The sequence below is a fragment of the Vicugna pacos genome, chromosome 34 (assembly GCF_048564905.1).
Source record: "Vicugna pacos chromosome 34, VicPac4, whole genome shotgun sequence".
Classification (NCBI taxonomy): Eukaryota; Metazoa; Chordata; class Mammalia; order Artiodactyla; family Camelidae; genus Vicugna; species Vicugna pacos.
This window is the reverse complement of record NC_133020.1, coordinates 20,372,665-20,399,820: the sequence shown is the minus strand read 5'-3', so window position 1 is coordinate 20,399,820 and position 27,156 is coordinate 20,372,665. Positions and strand designations below refer to the sequence as shown.

The window sequence follows — 27,156 nt, the reverse complement described above, 5'->3', positions numbered from 1 at the left end:
CCTTAGCCGCCCCCGCGGCTTCTCCCAGGAAGGCGCTCTCCTCTGCCCGGGCTGGGGCCCACGAAGGCCTGCTCCCCCGCCCCCCACCCCGGCGTCCGCACCCTCGCGCAGGAGCCCTGCGGGGCCGCTGGGGCGGGTCGGGGGCGGGGATGCTGCAGCCCGGAAGCCCCTCCCTCGGCCCAGGCTCCCGGGCGGCGGGCGGCCGGGAGGCTCCCAGACGTCGTGGGCGGGCGGAGCGCCGGGCCGGGGGAGGGGCTGGGAGGCCCGCAGACCCGGGAGACGCGCCCCCTCCCCGCCCCCGCGGGGCCCGGGCGCGCAGCTGGGGCGGCCGCGGCCGCGCTTCCCGCGCGCGTGACTCAGCAGCCGCCTCGCCAGGCGGGGCGCGGGGCGCGCGGCTTCCCGGCGCCGGGCGGGGGGGGTCCGTCCCTGCCGCCCCCGCGTGGACGCGCCGGGCCCGCGCCGAGGGGCGCGTGGGCCGGGAGATTCCGCGCCGCCCGCCCGGCCGCCCACGCGGCCGCGAGCCCGACTCCGCGCGCCCGCCCCTGGAGGGGCCCCCGGGACGCGGCCGCCGGAGGAAGGGCTTTCCCCGGGCTCGCGAGCGGGCCTGGGGGCAGAGAGCGGAGGGGGCCGGCCTGAGCGCTCCCCTCCGGCTGCGCCCGGCTTTTACACACGAATGTCCGGAGGGAACCCAGAGAAAATTCCAGGGAATCTGGAGCTCAAAGCTCCTGCAGATTCACCTCACCTCACCCTCCCCGACCGGCGGGGCTTGCCGCCCTGCACGGACCCACAGGGTCTGTCTCATTTTTCTCGAAAAGGACAGTGCGTTCTGAGCTTCCTTTCTAAGGCTCTAATCATTTGGAAGTCACTTTTCTCACCTAAGGTAAGTCCTTCCTGCTGCAGCAACCTCTGAACAGCTCTGAACTATTATGCCACAGACGTGGTGAGCTTAGGGCAGACAGGGCCCAAAAGGTGGCAAAGGCTGATTGTTCCCATTGCACAGAGGGGACGTCAAGGCCCAGAGACGGGGGAGGGGTTGGCTCCACGCGCACACTTGGGGTCTCTGAGGGTGGGCGGCAGGAGCCCTGGTTTCTGGGTTGGAGTCCAGCTGTTTGGAGAGAGAGTTACCCTGCCCCTCCTCCAGTGCTGCCCAGCTCAGTGCCTCCACTTGCCCCTGGAATTCTCTTTGGCCCTCCCCAGTGGTTCTTCTGAATTAAGTAGCTCCAAGAATGTCCAGGATGCCAAATGAGCCCGTCTGGAGACACCAGGGCATCTCCGTTTGTAAAGACCAAGCTGTGCTCTGGAAACGCTGAAACCAGACCCGAGCCAGAGGTTCCCAACTGCTCTGCAGAGTTTCTGTTGCTGTTGCTATTTTAAATAATCATTGTGTTGAATTGATGTGTTGAATGAAAATTGTGGTGGATTGGAATCATTTATCAAGGAAGAAATTGTGGAATTCCCTCTCCGCTCTGCTGCGATAGGGAGTGCGTTCCTGACTGAAGGCAGGGAGACAGCTGGTTTGACCTGCCAGATCCAGCCTTGAGAGGTCATGTGGCGCGGGGCCCTGGCCCCAGCTGAGCCTGTCAGGCGCGGGGTGCTCCTGCACCCGCCCATCTCCCAGGCAGCCTTCTTCCTGGGAGCTCACAGCCTCCAGAGGTCAGGTCTCCATCACCCTCGAGGCAGAATGAGGGATAGAAAGCGGGAAGCAGAGGCACTGTAGACGCACCCCATTTTACAGAGAGGAGGACCAGGAGGAACTGGCTTGCTGGGAGGGAGAAACAGGGGTGCAGAGAAAGGAGCAGGAACTCAAGAGTCCTGACAGGGTGGCCTGCCTGCCCAGGGGTCGGGGAGGCAGGAAGGCGGCCTGTGCCATGTGGTTGGGTCATCGCCCACCTCCCCAAGTCCACGTCGGGAACACGCTCAGCTATGCGTGATCTCACAAACACATCCTCACCAGACTCACACCCACTCCCCTCCCGTCAGCGTCCTAACGGTTCCCTGAGCAGAGCTGACACTGCCTGGCCGAGAAAGAGGAGGGGCCTGGGGCCTGGGTGCTGCTTCCTGTGGCATCTCCCGGGGCCAGACAGTGACCCCAGAATCCAGCTCTCTCTCCTCTGCCTCTTCCTACCCGGAGACATGGCCACAATTCCGGCTTCCTCTCCCTCCCATCCTCATAGACCCATTTTCCATTTTGATTTCAACCTGCTGATGGGCTGTGTGTGTGTGTGTGTCTGAGGTGAAACACGCATTCCAAGGACTTTCTCATGCATCACTTCTTTTAAAAAAAATTTGTGGGGGAGGGAGGTTTTTGATTTTTATTTATTTTTAGTTTTTTTGAAATGGAGGTACTGGGGGTTGGACCCAGGACCTCATGCATACTAACAACATACTCTGCCGCTGAGCTGTGCCCTCTCCTCACCATGCATCACTTTTAATGCAGCTTCCCAGGCTGAGGACTGGCCTGGTCAGAGGCCAGGGACAGAGGTGGGAGGGCTCTCCCTACTCATGGGTAGGACTGGAGTGGGACCTGTTAGCTGGGGGGGGTGCCCGTGTCCCCCTCACTCCCCTTCTGGCTTTAAGAGCTGAGCCTTTGATCCAGTGTTTCACAGGAACGCCTGCTCAGCTGCAGGAATTGTGCTCTTGGCCTGGGTGCTGCCCACTCCTGGGCAGACCTCCCTCCTGCTGAGACCTGCTTCAGCCCGGACACTGCAGCCCCTCCCTCCACTCAGAGGTGGACGGTGTACGAGCCACCTGGGCCCGAGGTCCTGCGGGGGACTCTTTCCAGCAGTATTCATCAAACCCTGCTAGGCGCTGAGCTGGCCTCCCACCCCCGTCCTCTGCAGGCCTGTGCCTCACAGCCCCCTGCTTGCCCACGTCTCCCCCCACCACAACAAACCCAGTGGAATTGTGTGAAATTCTGCCATCCAAAAATTTATTTTACCATCCTGAAAAGGATCGACAGCACTTAACCAAGCACCAGGATGCGCCTTAAATTCCTACCTCGTGACTTTTACACATGAAGCTGGGGAAGTATCCCTTCTCTGGCTCATAGAATTACTTTTCCAAGACAAACCAGTGTGGGAGTGCCCTGAGCCCCTCCCCTGTGCTCAGCAGGCCCAGGCACCGCGATGCCAGCTCCCCGCAAAGTGCAGAGGAGGTAAAGACCGTGTACACGCTCAGTAGCCTCCCTCGGGAGCCGTTCAACGCCTCCTGAGCCTCCTGCCCTGGCGGTTGGGCACCCTCCTCCCTTATCAAACCTGCCGTCAGACACAGCTCAAATAAACCCTTTCATGCAGAAGAACAAAAGTCTGATACAGCCAAATGTGTTGTTTTTCTCTTCTCCTAGGAGAATTTGCGTTTTAACAAGGAGGATAACCTTGACGTACCCAAAGGAGTGGCTAACTGTGGGATTACTGGCATAGGCGAGATAATCTGGAAGGCAGAGAGACCTCCCTCAGTCCCCGAAACCCCCGTAACTAGCGGTAAGTCTGGCTCTGCACGCCCATAGGGCAGTCCTGACTGGCTCTCTTGGGCCATGCCGCACGCTGGCCAGAGCACTGGGGGAAGAGTTCTAACCTAGTCCTGCCGCTAACCAGTTCGGAAGCACCAGTCACTTCTCTCTCCGGCCGTAGTTTTCTCATTTGCCACATGACAAGCTTGGTCCAAATGACCTTATTGGACCTTTCCACTTCAGACATTCACCTGACTCCCCAGAGGGGCTGGGGAGCCCTGGTCCAGAGCCTAAAGACCCCCAGTCCCTGCAGCTGCGGTCCGGAGGAGATGGCCCGACTCTGTACAGCGTGGCAGTGGGGCCGGTCCTCCGGGCGGGTTCTTGGACAGGCCTGCAGGCCTCCCGTCCACAGCAGCCCGCCCCCCTGCTGGGGAGGACTTGTAGCACTCAGCACAGGCCTTGGCAGTGCAGTTACATAACCCTCCGGAGGGATATTCCAAACAGAGCGACAGCACAACAGCCTGTGCCCCCCACGCCCTTCCCCTCCACGCGCACACACACGCACGCACACACACGTCTTTGCCTTTGGTGGCCTCCCAGCCAACAACCCTTCACCACCCTGGAGAGAATTTTAAAAGCCTGCCATTTGTTTTGTTTTTCCTAGAAGACATTTCATCTAAGAGCATCCTTACGAGAAGAAGAAACTCCTTTAGCCCCTGGGCTTGACCAAAAAACAGAGTCTTCCTCCGGCCACCCCCACCCCCCGCCTCTACCAAAACCCCACATCAGGTCAGGCCTCATCTTTTCTGAGTACCTCCCTGCTGTTCTTTCTAGCTTTCTGACCTCAGACTTCTGCAAAGAGCAGGTCTGCCTTCTCCCTTCCATCCCCAGGATGGAAGAATTTGGAGAAATGGATTTAGCTTTCTCTCTAGGGAGGTGGGAGGCATCCTCCCCATTCAGACTCCATTCCGTTACTCTCCGCTTCTGTCCTTGACAAGCCCGCATACTCAACGAGACTAGTTTCCCCATTCAGAAAATGGACAAGGTCATTTTTATCACTGAGGGGCACTGGGTGGTAACCCAGATCCCGTCAGTGTCCTTAAGAGAAGTGCAATCTTAAAATGCAACAGAAGAAATTTAAGTTGGGCTTAAGGACGCATTTCCCAGCTATGAAGCTGTGCGACCTCATGATAGATCACTCAGAGATGGCGGATTTGTCCTGCCTGGCTGCATTTCAAGGCAGGCTCCCATTCCCGTGTCTGGAATAGCTCGGGTACACGCTTCCCAGAGGTAGAGGAGTGGATGAGGAAAGGTTCCATGTAGGAAGGTGGCCTGGAGAAACGGAGGAAATCCTGAACCTGGATTCTCGTCGGTAGCTATGGTCTGACTTTGGATGAGCCCTGGGCCCTGGTTTCTTTATCTGTAGCAATAGTACAATGTATCGAACACTTACTAAGTGCCCGGAACAGCACCAAAAAATGCTACCTAATTTTAAAACTCGACAACAACCCTTTACAGTGGGTATTAGTCCTCATTTCATAAATGAAAAAACTAAGGCTCAGAGAAGGTACATGAGGAATGTAAGGGGTCCCTGTAAGTGGGAGAGCAGGACTCATACCCAGGTAGGCCTGCCTCCAAAGCCCGTGTTCTGAGCCACCTAGATCTTAAGAGTTCTGTGATTCTGTGCTTTCCTTCAGTCCCTTTTGGCCTGAGTGGTCCAATTGCTCCCTCCCCCTGCTCCTGCTCCTTCATGTTTGTTTGTTCATGCCCTCGTTGCCAGAAATGGAGAGGACCACTCCCTTCCTGTGTGAACGCAAGAAGCCCTTTGCAGCTGGGGCGGGAACCACACTTTGTGCTTTTCCAGAAGCAGGAGAGGAAGGAGCTGCGGAGGCTCAGGCTTTGCAGATCCTGCCGGATGGCCCAGCCTCTGGGGGGTCTGCCAGGTGCCATGAGAGGGCCCCCAGGACCTCAGTATTACCGAGAAACCCCTTACTCAGCTGCACCCTGGGTCCACTGATTGTACGTTTGGGCCCCAGTGAAAAATGTCTCGGCTCGATCACCAGGGCGGTCTGTCTGAAGATCTTTACGTGGGATTTAAATTCAGGATCCAAGCCTCTTTCCAGAACAGGGGTCTAGCTGCTTTGCCTAACTCTCCCCTCCTTTTCCAAGTCACCCTCCCTTTCATTCCCTTTCCGCCCAGACCTGACCCTCTCTGCCATTTGTCATGCATGACCTTTGACGCTCTGGCTGCATAGATATTTGCTGAATCAGCAGGACCCACTGCTGCTCCTCCTGCTCGGTTTCAGGCCAAGAGGAAGGTGCCTGTGTGAGGGCCTCCGGGGTTGACTGTGTGGGTCTGGGAAGGGCTGGGGAGTGAGGGAGGAGATGGCAGTGGAACCAGGCACTCGGGCTAGTGAGGAGGAGGGAGGCTGCTGTCGGGTTTTCCCCAGGCCAGGGCGACGGGTTTCTCTTGGATTGTGTTCTTTGTGGATGAGAGGGAGGGAAGAGCAGGGGTCTGGGTCCTCGGAAAGGCAGGGGGCAGCAGATGGTCACGAGTGCCTGCTCTATGCTGGCTTCTCGGTGAGCGAAAGACACACATGCCCTCCTCTCGGGGAGCCTTCGTTCTGGCCCTCTTTTCCATCCTCACTGGGATAGGAAAGAGGAGGATGACAGACAGGCCAGGGAAGCACAACGTTGCTTCCCCAGCAAGCAGGTCTTTTGGCCACAAGGTAGAAAGGACCCCGAGTGCTGATAGCTCCCTCCCAGGTTGATTGATTTAGCCTGGGGAGGGGCGATGAGGGTGGGGGGACTGTACAGTCAGAGGGTGGGGTGATGAGCACCTGCAACACAGACACCTCCGTGGATTGACTCCTGCGGGCCGTGTCCCTTTTCAGCTCTCCTTGGCTCTCACTGTTCCTGACATCAACCCTTGATGCCAACCCAGGAAGCCTCTCTGGGCTCTAAATATGGTTTATATGTTCGCCCTTTTTACCCCATTCTCTTCTGACAGAGGGTAGCTCTGGGCACCTGCAATCTGCTTACACTTATTTAGATGTTTCTAGATGTGCATCTTATGTTGAGCAAGGACTGTCTGTGTCTTTCCTGTGTTTTCATAACACGGTACAGGGTTTTGAATGGACTGGACACTTGAAACAATAGAGTTGACTGGCAGACCCTCACTCTCTTAATAGCTCCCAGGAGGGGCTGGTCATGAGCTGCCACCTCAGGCTGACCACCTGGCCTCAGTAGAAGCAGAAACACCTGCTCCAAATCAGTGTTTCAGACAGCAGGCTAAAAAACACACCCAGTGGTCTTCCAGCCATCCCCTGGCCTCCCATCAGCATAAGACTATGGAGCTTAAAAGATGGCCCAAGATTTAGTTTATGTGTAATGATGAGAGCAGAGACAAGGAGCCGTCCTTGTGCCAAGTAAGTGGAAGCAAAGGACAGAGGGAAGAAGATATGGGAGACAGAAAGTGTCTGAGGGGAGGGAGGAAAGGGGGAAGAGAGAGTGAAGGAAAAAGAGAAAAGAGTGAGGAAGAAGAAGGGCAAAAAAAAAAAAAAAAAAAAGACAAGGGAGGAAGAGGAGAGGACAAGAGCTACTGAGCCTTTCAGACTTCCTGGCCCCTTGGAGATGGGAAGTTGGGGTAGGAGCTGAATTTGAATGATATGCAAGACTCTCACCCAGCCTGGGGGAAAATCCCCTGCCCGCAGGCCTGGGGACACAGGCAAGCCCTGGGATCCACTGGCTCTAAGTGCTCGGCTGGAGGGGTGGGCTAACAGATGCTCAGACAGAAGAGCTGTGGCCACACCAAACGAAGCCAGTAGCTCAAGGTAGGGTCATGTGCTTCTGTGGCGAAGAGGGGACTTTGCCAGGTCAGGCTGAGGCTCTGGCTCCAGCCAGGAGAGGGATAATCAATTCTGTGGATGCTGTGAGCCTTGATTGAAAAAATAAAGAGGAGGAAGCTAGATTGCTGCTTTCATTAAGAGGCAAAAGCAGTGGGGGCTGGAGCTTAGCAAGAGCCAGGAAGCGGCAGAGAAAGAATTTTAACCCCTCTGGTGTCGTTCTTCCCTGATAATTCTGCACCGCCCCCCACATTGTTGCTCTCCCGGCCTGACCTCCAGGGCTACCACCTTTGTATCTCCCTCAGCTGAAGCAGGGAGAGAGGCCAGGCTGCATATTAATACCAATCTGATGACAATTAGAAGACCTATTATTTTCCAGCCCCAGGGTCCCCAGGGCTCCTGCCTCTCCTGGATTTGGGCAGGAAGATGAGTTCTGGGGATAAGAGGCAAACAGTGCAGTGAGATAATGCATCGGACAATGCCTGGCCCCTGGGAACCCTCACTTCCCCTCCCCCACCCCCAGCAACCTGGCCGGGCTGCATTCTGACTCAGTGAGACCAGGGAAGGGGAAGTAAGAAATGAGAAAAGATTTCAGCAGAATTATGACCCAGAGACCCCCTCTGCCATCCCTTCCTCCTACGTCAGTGTGCCCAATAGAGAACTGATTCAGCAGGGAGATCCCCAGGAGAGACACCAGGGAGGGCTCCTGGCTCTACTCTTCCTCTCCTCCTCTCCCCTGATCCACGGAGATGTCCCCCTGCCTGCTGCCAGCATCTAGCCCTGCATCCTTGAGAGGTTGAGCAGAGGAGGGCAGAAATGCAAAACGGGGTCGGGTTGGGAGTCATAGGTGGAGAGCAGCATGGGGCCAAAGCAGTAGTCAGCAAAGATGATTCCTTCCTGAGGTCTATGGAGAAAACTTGGGTTGAAGTTAAGCAAAACAGTGGGGAGAAATGGGTGATCCAAAAGGCATTCAGTCAGCCAAGATGTCCAAGATTTCCGAGCCAAGGGGAGAGGGAGCTGCAGAGAGTGGGGCAAGGCATGTGTATCTGAGCTCTCTAAGTCTCTGGGTGTCCAGGCTTGGTGAGCAGAAGGGGAAGAGCTGGAGGGTCTGGAGAAAGGACGGAGCGACTGGTGGTATTAACCGATTAGTGCCCAGCACAACTTCCTGAGTGGAAGATTTCCAACCACTTCCACTCTCTTCCACCATTTTGATTACGTATTTTTGTTCTGCTCCCTTGGGAAGCAAAAGCAGGACAAGGGAGAGGGAAAGACGAGGACACTATGGTTCCTCTCAGATTTTGACATGTGAGGCTGGATAGGAATCCAGATGATTCCTACAATCCCTGGATTCCCGGCGGGAGCACCTGGGCAGGAGAGTTTGGGCTCTCTAAGCCACTTTGGGGGCCACGACAAAGTCCTTATCCAAGAAAAATGATCTTTCCTCAACCCTGCTTCCCCACACGGTCCCCTGAAGGGATGCGAAGAAAGTAGGGTTGTGAAGGAAAAGGAGGGAGACACCAAAGAGCATGAGGTGAAGAGCCACAGTCACCACCCCCACCCCGAAACGGAATAGGATAGTTCTGTTCCCCTGTTTGGGGAAAAAGTCACGTAGTGGTTTGGAAGAATGGTGCCCGTACTGAGCCATGGGGGAAAACTGACTTTCTGCTTTTCCTGCCACAGAAGGAAAAAAACTGTGAAACTGAATGAAGGGTAGATGGGCCTTTGAGGAAGCTGGGAAGGAAAACCGCATCTTCTTGGGGCTTGAATCAAATGCTGTGGGTCCACCAAGGCAGATCACCCTGGATCTTACCCTCTAAGAGCCCAAGGTTCTGGTCAAATCTACCCTGCAGGCTAATGTGTCCTGACTCAACTTCTCTAACTCTGCAGTAGATGTGAGGATGAGTCTACATCAGATCTTCACAAGAATCCCTAGACCTAAAGCATGCCAAGGCTGCTCAAGATGAGGTTTTTGGCTCTTCTCCTTTCCAATCCCTCTCACCCTCAGTTCCCTTAGCACCCCCATTGTGAGGGTCAGGTGCTGACTAGGGACCGATTTCCCATGAGCGGCTCTTCCGTCACCTGTCTAATCAGAGAAGGGAAGCTGACATGATCACAGCCTTCCCAATGAGGAGGAGAGAACATTCTCTCTCATTTATTCTTTCCATATCCGTAGTTTATGAACATTGAGTGTAAAGAAAGAGCTTGAGGTCCCAGAGTTTCTCATTGGAGGTTAATGAGCATATTTCTCTCCGGACCTGACGTGAGATTCCAGTTACCCAAGGGGAAACAAGGTTTGCAGTCACCAGCCATAACAGAGATTTAACAGAAATTACATCCAAATACCAACTCCGTATGCCAACTGTCTCTCATCATTATTCCCTTTCCATGATTGCTAACACCCTGCACAGAAATCCTCCTTGAGTCAGAGGGAAAAGCTATAACCAGACTGGGTCCTGATGCTATAACGGAATCCTCCATGGGCTTGGTGGGTTGTCACCTTGCACCCCTCTGGGTCTATGGGGGATCAGAAGAAAGGTGCCCACTCAAGTCACAGCAGAAAAAGCTTCCCCAAATGAGCTGCTCTTGGCTTCGCCTCCCACTGCATCAGTTAAAGAGCCAGCTTGTTCCCCTGGGAAATGCTTTCTCCCACTCTTCCTCTTCCTCTGTCTCCAGCCCCTTGCCTCTTCACATCATCCTGCCTTTCAGCCTTATCCTCTGCCTCCTGAATTCCCTCAGACCCCAGTTCTACTCTTCCTGGACCCTGCTCCTTTTAAAGCTCTTAATGTGTCTCTGCCAAGCTTCCGTCTTTTTCATATCTCACTCTCCATTCAAATAATTTTACTACCCAAACTCCTTTCCAGATTTTCCCTAACTTAAAAAGATTCTTCAGCTGTTCTCTTTTCTTCAGTTTAATCTTCGCCCCAACTTCCCCCCACATCTTGTCCCTTTTAAAACCTGCCGGCTTCTAATATACCCAGTCACTTAAACTCCATTTCTTTCCTCCTGTGCCCCCAGTGATGGTCTGGATACTGTTTTTGACCCAACATCCCCCAACCCCCCTCAAACACTGATATCATTCCCTCTTTTCCCCTAAATCTCCTTGACACACTTCTGCCCCCAAGTATCTTGTCACCCCTCCACTTCACACTGCCCTAGTCCTTCAGACTCAGGTGCACCCGGCTTCCCCCCTCCCCTCCTCATGCCCATTCCTACCACCCTTCCTTCCACCCTTCCCTTCCCTTCCTACCACCACAGCGGCCCCCATCCCTCTTCCCCACTCACTCAGGTCTCCTGCTCAGGACGCCCTTGCCGAGGGCAGCGGGGGATTTGTGCTGAAGGAGGGTTCCAGCAGCAGCGCAGCAACTCAGGGGACGCTCCTTCTCCTTGTCAGCGACGGCCCCGGGCGCCACCGGGTGCTGGTGGGGCGACTGGGGTGCGTGAGCCCTGCTGCTGGGGCCCGGCTGGGGCTGCGCCAGGAGCTGTCCGTGGTGCTGAAGCGGAGGCTGCTCGGGCGCGGGTTGCGGCGCGGAGGGCGGGAGCTGTCCGTGGTTCTGGAGCGGTTCCTGGGCCGCGGTGGCAGGGGCGGCCGGCGGCGGGGCTGGCGACGGGGGGACGAGCCCGGGCGGAGGCTGGGTTTGCAGTAGCTGCTGGTGCTCCCACAGGCTGCGGTTCTCGGCGCTTAGCTCGTCCAGCCGCCGCTCCAGTTCGTCGATGCGCTGGCGCTGGGTGTGGATGAGGCTTTGCTGGTTCTGCACGATGGCCGTGAGCTCCTTGAGGTAGAGCACGGCACGCACGGGGTTTTCCAGCAGGCTCTCCATGCCGCCCGCCGCCGCCTGCGCCCTGCCTGCGCCTCGGCGGGCGGCGGGGAGCGCGAGGGCGCGCAGGAGCCGAGCAGCCCCGGCGATCCGCTCGCCTCCTTCTCCGCGGGCCCGGCCTCCCTCCCTGCGGCCGGCGCCGCGTCACCGCCACACAGACATTCACACACGCACGAGGGGCGGGGCCGCGGCGCCAGGGCCCACCCCCACCCCACCTCCCACCTCCCACCTCGAGACTTCGTGAGGAGTCTCGGCTTCCTGCAGGGCTGGCAGGGGAGGAGGAAAACGAGTGAGAGATTGGGCAGAGGAGCAGGATAAAGAAAGGGACCCGGGATGGACGAGGTAAATCTGGCGTGAGAGAGAAAGCCCGCGAGGCGGAAACCGCAGCACAGGGAAAGTGCGGTGGGACCCGAAGGAGAACTGAAGCTAATAAGGAAAGAGGAGGAGAAGAGGGAGCGGCTGGGAGAACGAGGAAGCAGAGAAAGGGAAGGTGGCGAAAGGGGAGAGAAATGTATTAAAAAGAGGAAATCTGAAAAGTCGCGAGTTCTTTCTCCCATGTCCAGTCATCCCAGAGGCCCAGGTCCTGCTTAAAGACCTTCTGTTGAGAGGCCACGCTTTCCTCTTGTGTTCCGTCTGGTGGGGGAGTCCCTGGAACACGAGGACCCCAGGACAGTAAGGGACCCCAGAGAACATCCGGTCCTACACCTTCTTCAGCCAAGAGGAAACTTCGGGTGGGAGGCTACTTTTGCTGGGATTTCTCCGGGAATGAGACCTCGGGACAGTTTTGGCCACTCTAATAGGAACATAAACTAAAAAAATCAGGCCCTCTGTGTCATGGGCTAATGCTTCCAGAAACTTCTGAAGAGATCGTTCTGTTTGTAAAACATTTATAAAATGCATATGGGCTAGGTGTAAGATGAGGATGACTAGAACGGAATCTTCGGCTTCTTGAAGCCTATAATTAAGTAGGTGACACAGGTGATAAATATTAAATTTCCGTGTACATCGGTGGTTATAAGTGGTGACATAGAGACGTGCCCAGAATGCTATCGGAGCACAGCAGCTTGGGGATTTGGGGAGCTCACTGGAGGAAATACACTTGATGTGGGAAGGGTTTTCCAGAAAGGGGGAAGAGCATAAGCAAAAGCTCAGATGAATCGGCATGGACTCAATCATTCATTCATTTCTACAGTGAATGTACATAAAACACTCCAAGTGCTAAGTAATGAACCAGGAACTGTGCAGACTACCCCTAGCATGGATCATAAGATATAGTTTCTATAATCAAGGAGATTACAGTCTAGTAGAGAAGACATGGCCTGTACATGAATAACTAAAATACAAATCAAAATTTCTGTAAGAGCTCTTCAAGCCAAGTGCCATGGGAGTTCGGGGAAGGGAGACGCTGTGTTTGTCTCTGGTGATCTGATAAGGAGGAGGTGTTATTCAGGCTGGGCCTTGAAGGCTGGGAGGTGTTTCAACAAGTAGACAGAACAGGAAGACGGGGAAGATGTGTCAGACAGCAGGAAAGGACTAAGCATGAAGCGAGTGCTTTGGTTCAGTCCAGTTCGGCAGAAAATGACTCTTTCCTCTGGGCTATGAATGCTCTTACCCTGTCTGTTGTGCCGTTCCGTTTCCCACCCAGCTGCTCCACAAGCCTCCACGTCTACCTGCCGTTCCCCCAGCAAAGCGTATCTGTTGATACTTCGTGTCCAGTGAGCTGGGCCAGCCAAGCCCACCTTGTGCCAGATTTGAAGAAACTTCTGTGGAGGGGTCTGTGCTCTGCAGACGTATTGATTTCTCCGCATTTGTTTTTATTTGCTTTCCTCCCATTTATTTTCCTAGCAAAATTCTCTTGTAAAGAATGAGTGAAGGAAGCTTATTCACAGCTGAGCCAACAGTTGGGAGGACAGAGCACTCGGGATGAGACTTTGGTAGTGATCAGTATTCTAGCTACAGAACGGAGGCTGTGGGTGGGACAAGGACACACACAGACTTAAACAGTTTTTAAAAAAAATTTTTTTTATTGAAGTATAGTCACTTACAATGTGTCAGTTTCTGGTGTACAGCACAATGTAAGACTTAAACACTTTTCTTCTGAATTTTCTTTGCTTGTCCAGTTAATTTATTGTCTGAGTTGGGTATTCATAGAGACCAGTACTATTTCTATAAGTGAAGCAGCCTGCAGCATAATTATCTACGGGGGCTTGTTTAAAATGCAGGCTTCTAAGCCCTATATTAGTCCTGCTGTGTTGGAATCACTAGGAATGGGGCCCAAGTGTTTTCATTTGTTGTTTCCTTTCATTTTTTAAAAACTCAGCTTTATTGAGTTACAACTCATGTGTAATAATATGCACCCACTTTGAGTGCACAGTTCAATGAATTTTGATGAACATAGACACCCGTGTAATCCAAATTTCCATCACTGCAAAAAATGAGCTTACTACCTCATGCCCCCCTGCAGTCAGTTGCTGTCAGCCACATCCCCGGTCAACCACTGATCTGCTTTCTGTCAAGACAGATTAGTTTTGCCTGTTTTAGAGTTTCATATAAATGGCAATCGTAAATACTCCATTGTGTCTTTTTTTGTATGTGCAGCATAATCTTTTTGAGATTCGTCTATTCTGTTATAGGTATCAATAGTTTGTTCCTTTTTGCTTCTGAGTAGTCTTCTGTGATACAAATGTATCATAATTCATCTTCTCACCTGTTAATGGACCTTTTGGGTGTTTCCAGGTTTTGGTTATTTTGCATAAAGCTGTCCTGATCATTAAGGGACAAATCTTCGTGTGGACGTATGTTTTCATGCATTTTATGTTATGTGTGTTTTATCAGAAGGAAAAAAATCTAGACTTGAAATTGCCAAGTTGTATACTAAGTATATATATATATGTGTGTGTGTGTGTGTATACTTAGTTACAAACTGTCAAATTGTTTTCCAAAGTGGCTGTACTATTTTTTTTTTATTCTCACCAGCAATGTGTGAGCAGTTCAGAAGTTTCACATCCTTGCTAACACTTGGTATTTTTAGGCTTTTTTGATTTTATCAGTTTGAGTGAGTAGGGGTATATTTATGGCTTTAATAAGTATTTCTCTGATGGCTAATGCTGTTCACTATCTTCTCATGTGCTTATTGGCCATTTGTATATATTCTTTGCCCACTGTTTCTAGTGAATTGTTTGTCTTATTATTGAGTTGTAAGAGTTCTTCATTTATTCTGGAAAATAGTCTTGACCAGATGTATGTATTGCAAATATTTCCTCCAGTCTGTGGCTTACCTTTTTGTTTTCTTAATGTTGTCTTTTGATGAGCAAAGGTTTTTATTTTGATGAAGAAAAGTTCATCAATTTTTTCTTTTATAGTTCATGTTTTTGTGTCCTATCTAAAAATTCTTTGCCTGTCCCAAAGCCAAAAACATATTCTCCTATGTTTTCTTCTAGAGGTTTTATTATTTATGCTTTTACGTTTAGGCCTATGATCCATTTGGAGTTAATTTTTATGTTTGGTATGATGACTTAAATTTCATTTCTTCCTTAAATGTTTGACAGTTCACCACTGAAGCCATCCCAGCCTGGAGGTCTCTTTGTGGGAAGCATTTTAACTACAGATTCAAGTTCTTTAGTAGATATGGAGCTATTCAAAGATTCTGTTTCTTTGTGTATCCATTTTGGTAATTTGTGACTCTGGTAGGGAGAATGACCTCCCAAAGATGTCTTTGTCTTAATACCCCAAACCTGTGTGTGTTAACTTACATGGCAAAAGCAACTGTAAATATGTGATTAAGTTAAGGATCTTGAACTGGGAAGATTATGCTGGATTATCTGATGGGTCCAGTGTAATTACAAGAGTCTTTATAAGAGGGAGGTAAGAGTGTCAGAAAGGAGATGTGGCAACAGAAGCAGAGGTCACAGTGAGGCAATTGCTACCTGGAAACCAGAAGCCAAGGGATGCAGGTATATAGAAGCCAGAAAAGGGACGGAAACAGATTCTCTTCCAGAGCCTCCTGAAGGAATACCATGCTGCCGAGACCTTGGTTTTAGCCAGGTGAAATGCATTTTGGACTTTTAGCTTCTGAAACTCTAAGGAGGATGATAAATTTGTGTTGTTAAGTTACTGTGTTTGTGGTAATCTAACAACAACAATAGGAAATAGATACAATTGTCTTTTAAGAATGTGTCCATCTGGAGAGTCAAACTTGTTGGCATGAAATTGTTGATGATATTTTCCTATCAGCCTCTTAATGTGTGTAGGCTGTGTGTTGAATCTCCTCTTTCATTCTTGATGGTGGTGATTTGGACTTTTCTTCTCCTCCTCCTTCTTCCTCTTCCTTTTTTTCCTCCTCCTCTTTCTTCTAAAGCAGTCTGGCTAAATATTTACCCATTTTTATTATATTTTCAAATAACTGGTTTTTAGTATCCTTGATTTTTCTCTATTGTTTGTCCACTTTCTACTTCATTGATTTCCTCTCTTACCTTATTTTTCCTGATTCTGCCTACTTGTGTTTCCACTTGTTCAACTTTTACTAGATACTTAAGATGGAATTCTTAAGATAGATTATTGACTTTGGACCTTTCTTCTTTTTTAACATAAGCACTTACAGCTCTAAGATCCCCTACGGCACTGTTTTTGTTGCGTCTGACAAATTTTGTTTTCATTTTCACTCAGTGCAAAATATTTTGTAATTTCTCGTTACCTCCAGATCCTTCTATTATTGATTTATAATTTGACTCCTTTGTGGTCAGAGAACATACTCTGTGTAAGTTCAGTCTTTTTAAATTTATTGACACTTTGGGGGCTTTTACATGGCCCAGTTTGCCGGCTGTTCTGGTGAATGTCCCATGTGCGGTTGTCTGGTAGCCATTCCAGCGCCTCATTTTTATGGTTTGCATGTGTGGTAGGCAGAATCATGGCTCCCCCAAATGTCCACATCCTATCCTGGGAGCCTGGGAATATGTTACCTTCTATGGCGAAAGGGACTTTGCAGATCCAGCCCTCGGCCTCTGGGCTCCGCACACACCAGAACTCAGCTCACACGTGCTTCCTGTGTATTCTGTTGTCAGGACTATAAATAAATCAGGTTCTCAGCTCTCAGGAAAGTAAGCAAGCACGGCCTCTCCTTGTGGCCTCTTGGATCTGTTTTCATGAGTGTTTGCCTTATTGTTATATAATAATGCTGAGGCTAATCCTAGCCAGTATTTGTAGTTCGCTCTCGGGGCCTGGGTTTCCCTCACTGTAAAATGGGAATAATCACTGAATGCACATCATAGGTTGGAAGGATATTGGAAGGATCAATAAATAGTGCAGAAAGTGTCCAATCACACATATTCATTGTACTTGATTCTCAGTGAGTGGTAAGCAAGACATACATTTTTCACATGTGGCAAATGAGGCTCAGAGAGGGTGAGTAGCTTTCCTGATGTTACACAGCCAATAACAGCAGAACCAGGACTGGAACCCAGGTCTCCTATTCTAAGTCCCTCCTCCTGTTCCTCTGCATCACATATTAGGATGTCCGATGTGGAGAGAGCACTTTCGGGGTGGTCAGCAATAACCTTTTATTTGCATGTGTGCTTAAGTGATGCAAAGCATCAAAGCACCAGACCTGACCCATGTCTGGCACAGAGCACATGTCCAGTAAAATCAGCTTCATTTTAATAAAGCGAATATAAATAAAGTGATACAGGTAGTCGTGCTATACCACGTACAAGCAAAGTACTTTCACAGACACACAGTCTTGTTTCGTCCTTAAAAAATTTCACTTTCTCTGAGTGTCCCCACTGCCACCTGTGAATGGATCGGTCGTGGTGTCCCCTGAGCTCACACCTGTGAATGTTCTGTATGAAAAGGAAAGTGGTTAACAAATTGTTTGAGGACTAAGTCCAGATCCAAACAGAACCTGTGGGCCCTGCTGAAGGTGGAAACAGACCTCCCCCATTGTTCCACAATCTCCACCCCAGTAAGTGGTCTGCCTTGAATCTGGAGAAGGTCATGAGCCTCCCCGACATCTTGAGATACTCTAGAAAGCCCTGTTTGAGAAGGGCGGGGAGAGAATTCTCCTCCCCCTTCGAGGGGCTGCTGTGGGGCATCATTGAGAAGCTTTGAGCTGGAGCCACGGGTCTGAGAAACCCTGGTTTTGGTTCCTCTGTCCTCTCTGCCCTGGACTAGACCACGAGCAGGGACCAGGTCTGCTCTTCCCTAGAACTCAGGGGTCCCGCAGTGGAGTTGGGGTGGAGGTGGAGTCACTGGATCAAGAAGAAAGAAGGACCTGGGAGCCCACCGACCCTAGGACCCCCTCCCACCCAGACGCAAGCATCCCACCGCGTCATCCCTGATCACCAGGGTCTGCCCCAGATTTCCCTGGACAAACAAGCCCCTGCATCTCAAGATGTTTATCCAATTTCAGGACGACCCCATGGCTAGGAAGATTTTTCTTATGCTGAACCATGGTCTGCCTTCCTTGACCTTTCTTTCATGAGTCGAGTTCAGCCCTCTGAAGTCTCATTACACCAGTCAACCCCTCACCCCTCCCAGCTCTGCCTTCCTGGGAGGAGAGGAGGAGGTGAGACAGAGAGAGGAGGAGGAAGCCACTTCCAGCTGCCTGAGCTTTCCTACACAGCGTCGTCTCCCCAGAAGCTGCGGGTGTCACATTTGACAAATTGTTTTAAAATATTCTCTTTTTCTGATCGCTGACAACTCTTCCTCACCCCCACCCACAGAAACTGCTCTGAGAATGCCCAGGAAGTGGGATGCAGTTACAGCACGCCACCCCCTGGGACTTCTCCAGTTTGAATGGCAGTATTTAGTAGTTTTCACATTTTTATTATTTTAAATAATTTTTTCAGAAGCATTCTTATCAAATAGACTTTTGCATGGAACTTGGATGGATGGATGGATGGATGGATAGGTAGGTAGGTAGGTAGATAAAATGGGAATGGTGTGGTTCTGTAAGTGTACTCTGGAACCAGAGTACAAGGTTCAAATCCTTGCTGTGTGACCCTGAGCAAATCAGCTGACCATTCAGCTCCTAAATTTCCTCACCTGAAAATGGGTAAAATGGTTAAAACCCATCTTATAAGAATATTGTGACTGCTAAATGAGTTATCGCATCTAAAGCCTTAAGATAAGCCCTGGAGCAGTGAGTGTCTGCGACGTTGATGGTGACGATGGTGATGATGGTGGTGGGGAGGGTGGGGGTGGTGGTGGTGGGGGTGATGGTGGCGGTGGTTATGATGATGACGATGTCCAGCCGTTGTGAATGGAGGAACAAACCGTGGGTATCCACGCAGTGGAATTCCCACAGTGAAATTCTGCTTGTCAACAAAAAGAAACAAACTGCAGCTCCGTGTAGCAAAACGGATGAATCTGAAAAACATTACGCTTAGTGAAAGAAATCAGATATAAAAGAGTACATATGCGTAACTCAATTTACATGACATGCTAGAACAGGCAAAACTAATCTTTATGATAGAAATCAGATCAGTGGCTGCCTGGAGCAGGGAGGCTGGTGAATTGACTGTGAAGGGGTGGGGATGGGGGCACGGGTTTGTTGGGGGCGGGCTGCTCTGTACCTTGATTATGGTGATGGTTATGTGACGACACGTCAGAACTCTCAGAACTGCACACGAAAGTGTGTGAATTTCACTGCATGCAATTTATACCTTAGCTTTTAAAGAACAGATCTTTAATGGAAGGCATGAGTAGAGATAAGATTCACTAAGTGAAGAGGACGGAGTGAGAAGAGAGTGGTGGCGGGTCGGAGGGTGGTGCTGGTCATCTTACCAGGAGGTAAGGTGTTCCCGAGCCAGACTTGGGTCCACTTGCCCACGCGCCGTAAAGCCGAGCTACCGCCCCCGGGTGGCGGGGAAGGAAAGTGCAGCACTCACTGCAGGCTCTAAGCAAGGAGTCCAGGTAGCTTGTGCTCAAAAGACTGAACTCCCCAGAGGCTTTCAGGGAAAGGTTTTCAAAGACAGGATGGGGGTGGTGTGGGGTGTGTGATCAGCTCATGGACGTCCTTTTGACTGGGTGGTGGTGACGTCATCAGGAGTCAGTGTCATCAACCTTCTGGTTCCAACTGGTCTGGCTTCTCGGAGCTTGTGGGCAGCATGCGGTTAACTTCTTCCACCTGGTGGGGGTTTTAGTATCTGCAAAACAGCTCAAAGCATATGGATCAGAGTATTATCTATCGCCCTTAAGGAAGAACTACAGCCCACGTTCCACCCGACACCCCTCCACACAGACCCCTTTCACGCTTCCGTAGCTCAGCCCACACCACCTCCTCCATCTTGGTCTTCACCCCACTTTGCCTGTTACAGTTGTGTTTGACAACAGCCTCTGAAAATCCTCAACCTCCCCATCTTCCTCTTTGTTCCCATAGTGCATTTTTATATACCTCTCTTTGGCATTTTTCATTCAGCTTGAATAAAGGTTAATTCAAATGTCAGTTTCTCCCAGTTGCCTTGAGTTTTGAGCATATATCTAACCCATCTTTGTTTAATTCTGCATCTAAAGGCAGTGCCTGGCACAGTGGAATTACAAGGGAAATACTCACGTGATTCAGCCAAATCCTCCAACTTCCCTGTGGGGTGAGTAGTATTACTTGCATTTTGCACACAAGGAAAGTGGGGCTAAGAGAGGTTAGCTGACTTTCCCAGGGTCACAAGCTTGGTTAGGAGTGGAATAGAACAGGTCACTTGGTTTTCCCACACTGCGGTCCTGACCTCTGGCTGTGCCTGGTCTCTGGAGTGTGGACCCAAGGACGGACTCCTCAGTCGCTGGCTTGGCCAGAGGGAGGTCTGAGCAAGGTGCTTCCAGGCATGGAATCACCCGGGCTCTGCCCACCTTCTCCACAGAGCCAGTCAAAGATGCCCACAGCCTGCAGCCGGCTCTGCGTTGTGTGTGTGGAGGGGTCAGGGGTGCTGCCCTGGCAGAGCCCAGGCTTGGAGAAGAGGCAAGTAATCAGGAAGACGGGAACAGGAGAGGGAGCAGCTGGGAGGCGAGAAATGCGGAAACCGAGGCAGAGAGGCCAGAGCTCTACCACTGAGCTGTACCCTCCCCCCCCCAGCTTCACAAGGTTCTAACAGAAGACCCTCGAGTCATGCTTCCTGTTTCTCCTCTGGATGGCTCACCTCTGTTCCACGTGCTTGGAGGCCGTTTCTTCATTTTCACATCTTTTGCCGGGTGGGAAGGCTGAGCGCTCTCAGAATCATCAAGTCCTGATTCTCTTTCCATGGCTTTTTGTGTTGTTTCAATCTTTCCATTCTACTTTATTTAGCATAATTCAGCATTTTATTTTATTAAAAATTTTTTTGTATATTTATATTTATTGACATACAGTCAGTTTACAACGCCGTGTCAATTTCTGGTGCACAGCACAGTGCTTCAGTCATACATGAACATACATGTATTCATTCTCATGTTCTTTTTCACCATAAGTTACTACAAGATATTGAGTATAGTTCCCTGTGCTATATACTATGATCTTGTTGTTTATCTATTTTATATACACTAGTGTGTATCTGCAAATATCGAACTCCCAATTTATCCCTTCCCATCCCCAACACTTGGCTCTTGATTGTGCTAGAAGGTGCAGAACTGAGGGCCGTGATCCCACTGGCAGTGTTCTAGCAAATGTCAGAGCAGACAGACTTGGCGTGCAGGGCAGGCTGAAGAAAAGGCAGGCGGCTCCCACGGTAGCCCCGTGTGGACAGCTGGTGGGGACGTGTTATCCATCTACAGCTGGAATTTGGAAGAGGTTAAGTAAACAGTGGGCTGGCCCCATTGATCACATTCTTAACATTGCCAGGTCAAGTTTCTCTGCCCCCTCCCAGCTCCCACTCCCCTCTCCCCTCCTACCCCCAGCCCCACCGTCAAGCGACCTTTGGCCCTACCCTGGAGAGCCTCTGCTCTGCCTTGCTAATTCTTCTCTTCCACATGGACCAGAGTTAGGTCCCTCTTACCACTCTAGGGAAGAGCTGTCCGGTAGATACACACGGTGTGAGCAACAGGTGTGATGTTTAAGTTTCTAGTCATCACATTTTAAAAATAAAAAAATTAACTTCAATGATATGTTTATTTAACCCAACATATCCCAAATATTATCATTTCAACATGTAATCATATAAACATTTATCAATGAGGTACCTGAAAAAAGTTCTTTTTTTCCGAGTCCTAGAAGTATATTGCTGTATTTTACACTTAACCATATTTCAATTTGGATGCTAAATTTTTATTGGAAATGTGTGGCCTGTGTCTAGATTTCACAAAATTCACATTAAAAAAGTAAATTTACATACTCAAGTTGTCTCACACACTTCTGTTTTTCCAGTAACTGAATGGAGTATCAATTTTCAAACTAAGTTTTAGTTAAAATTAAGCACATTAATAGTTTGATTCCTCGGTTGCACACAGAAGCCTAGTTTCCAGTGTCCAATCCCCACTCATGACTAATGGCTACCAGAGTGTAAGCCCCGGCAATCTGGGCCCAGATGCACCACGCAGGTCAGGCTTTAACCAGTCACCCAGCCTTCCCACCCAGACCCTGCTCTCATCTCCACCCACCCAGGACTCACCCCAACTCCTGAGGCCCACTTCTCACCTGCCTGGGTCTCCTACCACATTAGCACATATCAGCATGCTCCAATCACAAGGCATTTTTCCCTCTACGGGCTGGAGCTCACAAAATCAGGTCTTGTTTTCCTGTCACCCCGCTTCCCTAGAGGCAGAGGTTTCAGAATTTGCTGGGTCCAACACAAGCATAGTTGCAGATAGAGAAAGGGGGCTGTATATGGGGCCTTGAGGGTGGGGAGGAGGAACATTTTACATATGGTTCATCGTGTCGGAATGATTTGGTTGTTAAGTAAGCACCTTAAGGGATTATTTTACATTTCGTACTTCCAAATTTTTATAAATTAAATTCTTTCCCCTCAGGCTAGGTTTTCTTTTTCAAGCTTTGGATGTCTGGCTGGAATTGGCTTGATTTGCATAATCCCACCTCTGAGACTTAGCCCCGCCCCTTAGGACCCTCTCCTTGCCTTGCCCAGCCCTTGGCCAGTCTTCCCACTTTGGGCAGCCACCCTGCTCTGGTCTCCCCTCCCCAGGAATGAGCCCAGCTGTGCTGCTGCTGAGAGGCTGGGATAATCCTCCTTGAGCCATTTCAAGGATTAGTCCTGCTGCCCTGTGCCCAGCTCCCACTCGGTGGGATTTCAGAGCTATGGACACTATGCCAGGAAGAGGGGTGCAGCTCCTGTAAATGCACATCCACGCAGGGTGGTGGGCACCAGGCTCTGGGTTCCAGGTTCCTCAGAGTATGTCATAGTGCGTGGAGTTTAGTGAGATGGATGCTGGCAGCCTGGGACCTGAAGTCTGAGAGCAGGAGAGTCCAGAGCTTGAAGTCTTAGGTCCTCAGTCCCTGCCTTGAAACACACACACACACACACACACATACACACACCCCTCTCCTCCTCCTCACTCTCACACACCAACCTCATCACAGACTTTCGTAGATGAGGTGGGTCCTTTTCCCTTCCCTGAAAATCGTGTTTTCTGACTATGTTGATACATAGATGCATAGATGAACATATTAGTATTATATATTAAAATATCTTATTCAATCAAAAGTTCATTTTTTTCTTCTGATTTTAATTAAAATACATTTACGGTCCTCTGACAGTACTGTTACTGTGCCTGACGGCAGTCAGCCCTTCCTGCACCCTGCTTGTGCCCCCCGCCCCCCGTCGCTCTCTTCCCAGCCCTGGTCCTCCTAGGCTGCAGAGGAGGTGAGGGGGAGCAGGAGAGCCGCAAGGTCCTGAGGTGGGTCATTTCACGTTCAGAGGGAGGCACGGAAGTTCCTTGCCCCCTCTCTCTGAAAGTGGGGGACGTCCGCACCTGGGAGAGCCGGGTGCTGCCCTTCATGCCCGGGGGTGCCACTGCTTACAGGTTAGTCTGAGGGAGCCCAGTTTGGGGCATCAGAAATGTGGCTTCTTTCAAGCCCACTGCTGTGGTCCCAGGGTTTCAACACATTCTGGCTCGAGCCCAGACTCCCCATCATGACCAATGAGCCCCTCTTTGGGAGGTACTGTAATAGAGTGGGTAAGAGTGTTTATGAATAGGTGGACCTGTCTGACTTCAGACAAGTTCTTCAGCCTCTCAAAGCCTTGTTTTCCTCCAAATATACATAGGGATGATGGGAATATTTTCCTCACCAAGTCTTATAAATACTGAATATTGTACATGTCCACGTGGTTTGCACACAGTGAAACTCTGTACACTTGCTAGGAAATAGGATTGTTACACAAATAAACACAGATCTCCCACCTCTTCTCCACATGTCAGACCCCCTCTCGTAGCTGAGATTACAGATGCAGAGCGCCACGCGCGTTGCCTGGCACAGAGCAGGAGCGCCCAAGGTGGTACCTGGTATTGCGTCTCTAATCTCATCCCCACCCCTCTCTGCCTTGTACTCCAGCGACGCCAAGCTGCTTATGGCCTTGTGTCGCTTCCCACCCCACACCCACTGCATGTCTTCTCACCTCCTGGTCACCGTCGTGGAAGCTGGCTGGTCTACAGATAGACTGGGTTTCCCAGCCTCCCCTGCGGTTACATGTGCCCGTTTGAACAGGGTCTTGCCAGCGGAATGGGAACCAGAGTGACAGATGCTGCTGCCAGGCCCGCTCCATCAAACCTCCCTCCCTCCCTCCTGCTCCTCTTGTTCTTCCCCTTCCAAGCTCAGAAGCCCCGTATGAAGACAGTGGAGCCACAGCCGGGAAGAACTTAGGGCCATCCACTGATGTGGCTGATTTGTTAGTGAGAAGGAATGAGACCTTTTGGTTTGTTGCAGCAGCCAGCCTTGCCTTAATTAATAGACTCCTGCTGTCTCCTATCCCTGGGACGCCTACAGCCCCACCCTGGGGTAACGCCAGCTTATCCTTTAAGTTTCATCTCTGGCATCACATCTTCCAGAAGTCCGTCTCTGAGCAACCTTGGACAAAGGTTAGGTATCTCTAACTGCACAGTCGACTCCCCCTCTTTCTGTCCTCTCCTCCTTCTAACAGAATCTCTTTGTTTAGGGAAGCCGTATACCCAGTTAAAAATGCTCATTTCCCTAGACTCCCTTGCTGCTAGCTGCAGTCATGTGATCCCACCCTGGCAAATAAGATGTAAGAGGAAGTTGCTGGCTGGAGAGTCTTAGGGAAGCGTTCTTAAAAAGGAATCCGTTGGGCTCACATCTGCATTTTACCTTTTTTTCTCTGTGCCTCCTTTCTTCCCACCTGGACATCAGATGCAAGGCTGGGAATGGAGCACACATATCACAGCCCCAAGGATGAAAGCCACGTGCTAGCACGGAGTAGAGAGAAGACTCCAGGCTCCTAAAGGCACCGTGGAGCCTCCAGGTCTGCCCTGTTCTCCTTACTCCAGTTCTGCACCTTGGAAGACTTTTCCATTGGGCACGACGGAAGCTCTGCATGTGTGCCCCTGCTCCTGCTCTCCAGCACCCTGCACCCCTCCCTGCTTCTCTCAAAGCACCATCACACCCTGGCAATCATCTGCTTACCTGTCTGTTTCTCTGACATGTTTGAAGGCACAGAGCTTGCACTCAATGAAGTTGTGCTGGGAGAAGGGTGACCAGGGACACTGCAGTGTCTTCCTCATCCTCCTTCTGAAGAAAGAAAAAGGTATCCTTGGGGGACACACAGGAGAGGCCCCCAGCCAGTGGCCTCCCCACCCCCTCTGTCCGGGGAGCATCGAACAGGAAAGGAAATTGGATAGCCACCAATCTGCATTCTGTATGGATTTGCCTTTTCTGTATATTTCATTTGAATAGAATTCAACAGGCCCCAAAAGGCAGGCAGGTAGGACCTTAGTGTCCACATCTTATGACACTCAGCTTTTCTTTATCCAGACTGAAGTAAGGTTCTCCCTGCAGCCAAGCGGCTGAAGTTAAATGTCCTTGCAGTGCAGCTCCTAGGAAATCTTTACAGTTATATCTGGGATGAATCTGTTGGCAGCAGATTAGATTGAGAACTTCTGTGAAGTGCGGGTGACCTGTGTGGAGGCTGAACTGGCTGGTCTGGGCGGGGGTGTTGTCTAGCAGCGCTCTGGTGAGAAAGCATAGCCGGGGTTGGGGGGTGATGGGGGATGTGGGTGCCTGTCTGTGTGCAGACGGACATCCTGGGGCGCATACAAATTTCCTTTCATGTTTGAATAAACTTTACAGATCATGGAGCAATTAGACGTCCTTTCTCTGCAGCCCTTAAAGGGAGTGAGGGCAAGCACTCTCTCTTTTTTTTTAATTGAAGTATAGTCGGTTTACAATGTTGTGTTCATGTCTGGTAATGCATAGTGATTCAGATAAACATACATATTCTTTTTCATCTTCTTTTTCATTATAGGTTATTACTAGCTATTGAATATAGTTCCCAGTGCTGTACAGTAGGACCTTGTTGTTTATCTAGTTTACATATAGTAGTTTGTATCTGCACTTCTAACCCCGGTTTATAAATGGGGCAGCCGAGGCCCCTTTGGACAACTTGCCAGAGGTCACACCGAGGATGAGTGGCAGAGCCCCAAGGCTCCGAGCTCTCCTCTACTCAGCATATGTCCCCTCCTTCGATGTGTCCTGGATACCTTAAGCCATTGCCACTCAGTCATTGCTCAGGTGGAGGGAGGGGGACATGTGCTTGCAGGTTGTATTAGTCAAAAACAAAATACCATAGAGTGGCTTAAACAGCATAAATTGATTTTTCACAGTCCTGGAGGCTGGAAAGTCCAACATCAAGGCTGTGAGCTGATTTGGTTCCTGGTGAGAGCTCTCTTCCTGCGTTGCAGACCGCTGCCTTCTCCCTGTGTCCTTACCTCTCCCTGTGTCTCCTGAGGGCTGTCAGCCCATCATGGGGGCCCCACCATCACGACCTCATATAACCCTAATCACCCCCCAAGGGCCCCAGCCCAAATACCATCACATTGGGGGTTGGGGCTTTAACTATTGATTTGGGGAGGGTGGGGGGACACATTCAGTCTGTAATACAGGCGGAAACTCATCTCTTTCCCATCATTGGTGGAAACCATATGCTGCAGCCAGTATGTCATTGGAATGTTCTCATCAAAAAAGGCAGTTCAGCCTAAGTCCCTCCCAGGGAAGGGTGTGGAGGGGAGCCGGGAAGGAGGACAAAATTTGGAGAGCATTAGGAAGAAAGTAGGGTTGCCAGATTTAGCAGGTAAAAATATAAACACCTACTGAATTTTGAATTTTAAATAAACAGTGAATGATTTTTTAGTGTAAATGTGTCTCATGCTTAGTTGGGACATACTTATACTAAATATATATATATATAAAATACTAAATATAAATAAATAAATATATATATGAAATCTGAAATTCAAATGTACTTGGAGTCCTGTGTTTTTATATGGCAACTCTAGTGCCAAGAATTTTGAGTTTACCCAGTGGGCTCCAGGAGGGACCATTGCAGGGTCTCTGGACTGATGCTTCCTTTATACAGTTAAGAGGTTTTTTTTTTTAAGTCTTTAAAAAAAACCATCTAGTTTTTTTCCTTGTTGTAACATATACGTAACATAAAACTTACCTCTCTAACCATTTTTAAGTGTACAGTTGAGTGGCATTAAGTACATTCATATTGGTGCAACCATCTCTACTACGGATCTCCAGAATTTTTCATCATTGCAAACCGACATGTCAGAGAAAACTGGAGCGGTGAAAGCAGACTCTGTTCAGGACTCTGCAACAGCGGGAAAGAGAGGTCAGTATAGAACCTGGGTCAGTTGTAAATACAGCGTGGACAAGTGGGGACTTTTAGCCAAGGAGCAAGGTGGGGGGTGACGGGAATGGAAAGTTACTAAGAGGGAAGGGTAATTCTTGGCTAGGATTCTTGCTGCAGGCAGGTCAGGGATGGGACATCTCGTGGGGACGGCGAGGGCTGAGGAGTCTGGTCAGAAACGAGGGTGGTCTGCTGTAGAGGCTGGAGGGGACGGGACCTGGCTAAAGCAACAGGATTCCCCCTAAAACTGGGCGAGGGAGCGGAGGCCTAGCTGG

At 50.4% G+C, this 27,156-nt stretch overlaps 1 protein-coding gene and 1 long non-coding RNA gene across 4 annotated transcripts in view; one reads left to right on the top strand and one right to left on the bottom strand.

The window, feature by feature from the left end:
- The window catches only part of IQSEC3 (IQ motif and Sec7 domain ArfGEF 3), a 76,584-nt gene extending 65,473 nt beyond the window's left edge, over positions 1 to 11,111 (bottom strand). Inside the window, exon 1 of the mRNA XM_072954433.1 lies at positions 10,576 to 11,111. Coding sequence (XP_072810534.1) covers positions 10,576 to 11,111 — 536 coding nt within the window. The remainder of the gene's footprint in view (positions 1 to 10,575) is intronic.
- Positions 255 to 26,094, top strand: LOC140691282 (uncharacterized). Of its 3 annotated transcripts, none has more exons than XR_012066870.1 (5): positions 255 to 880; positions 3,344 to 3,479; positions 4,116 to 4,237; positions 19,617 to 19,690; positions 24,385 to 26,094. It is a non-coding gene; the product is annotated as an uncharacterized lncRNA (long non-coding RNA). The 3 variants fall into 3 exon arrangements; XR_012066868.1 differs by having other exon boundaries at positions 4,113 to 4,237; positions 24,385 to 26,092; XR_012066869.1 differs by lacking the exon at positions 4,116 to 4,237 and having other exon boundaries at positions 258 to 880; positions 24,385 to 26,092.
- The last annotated feature ends 1,062 nt before the right edge of the window (positions 26,095 to 27,156 follow it).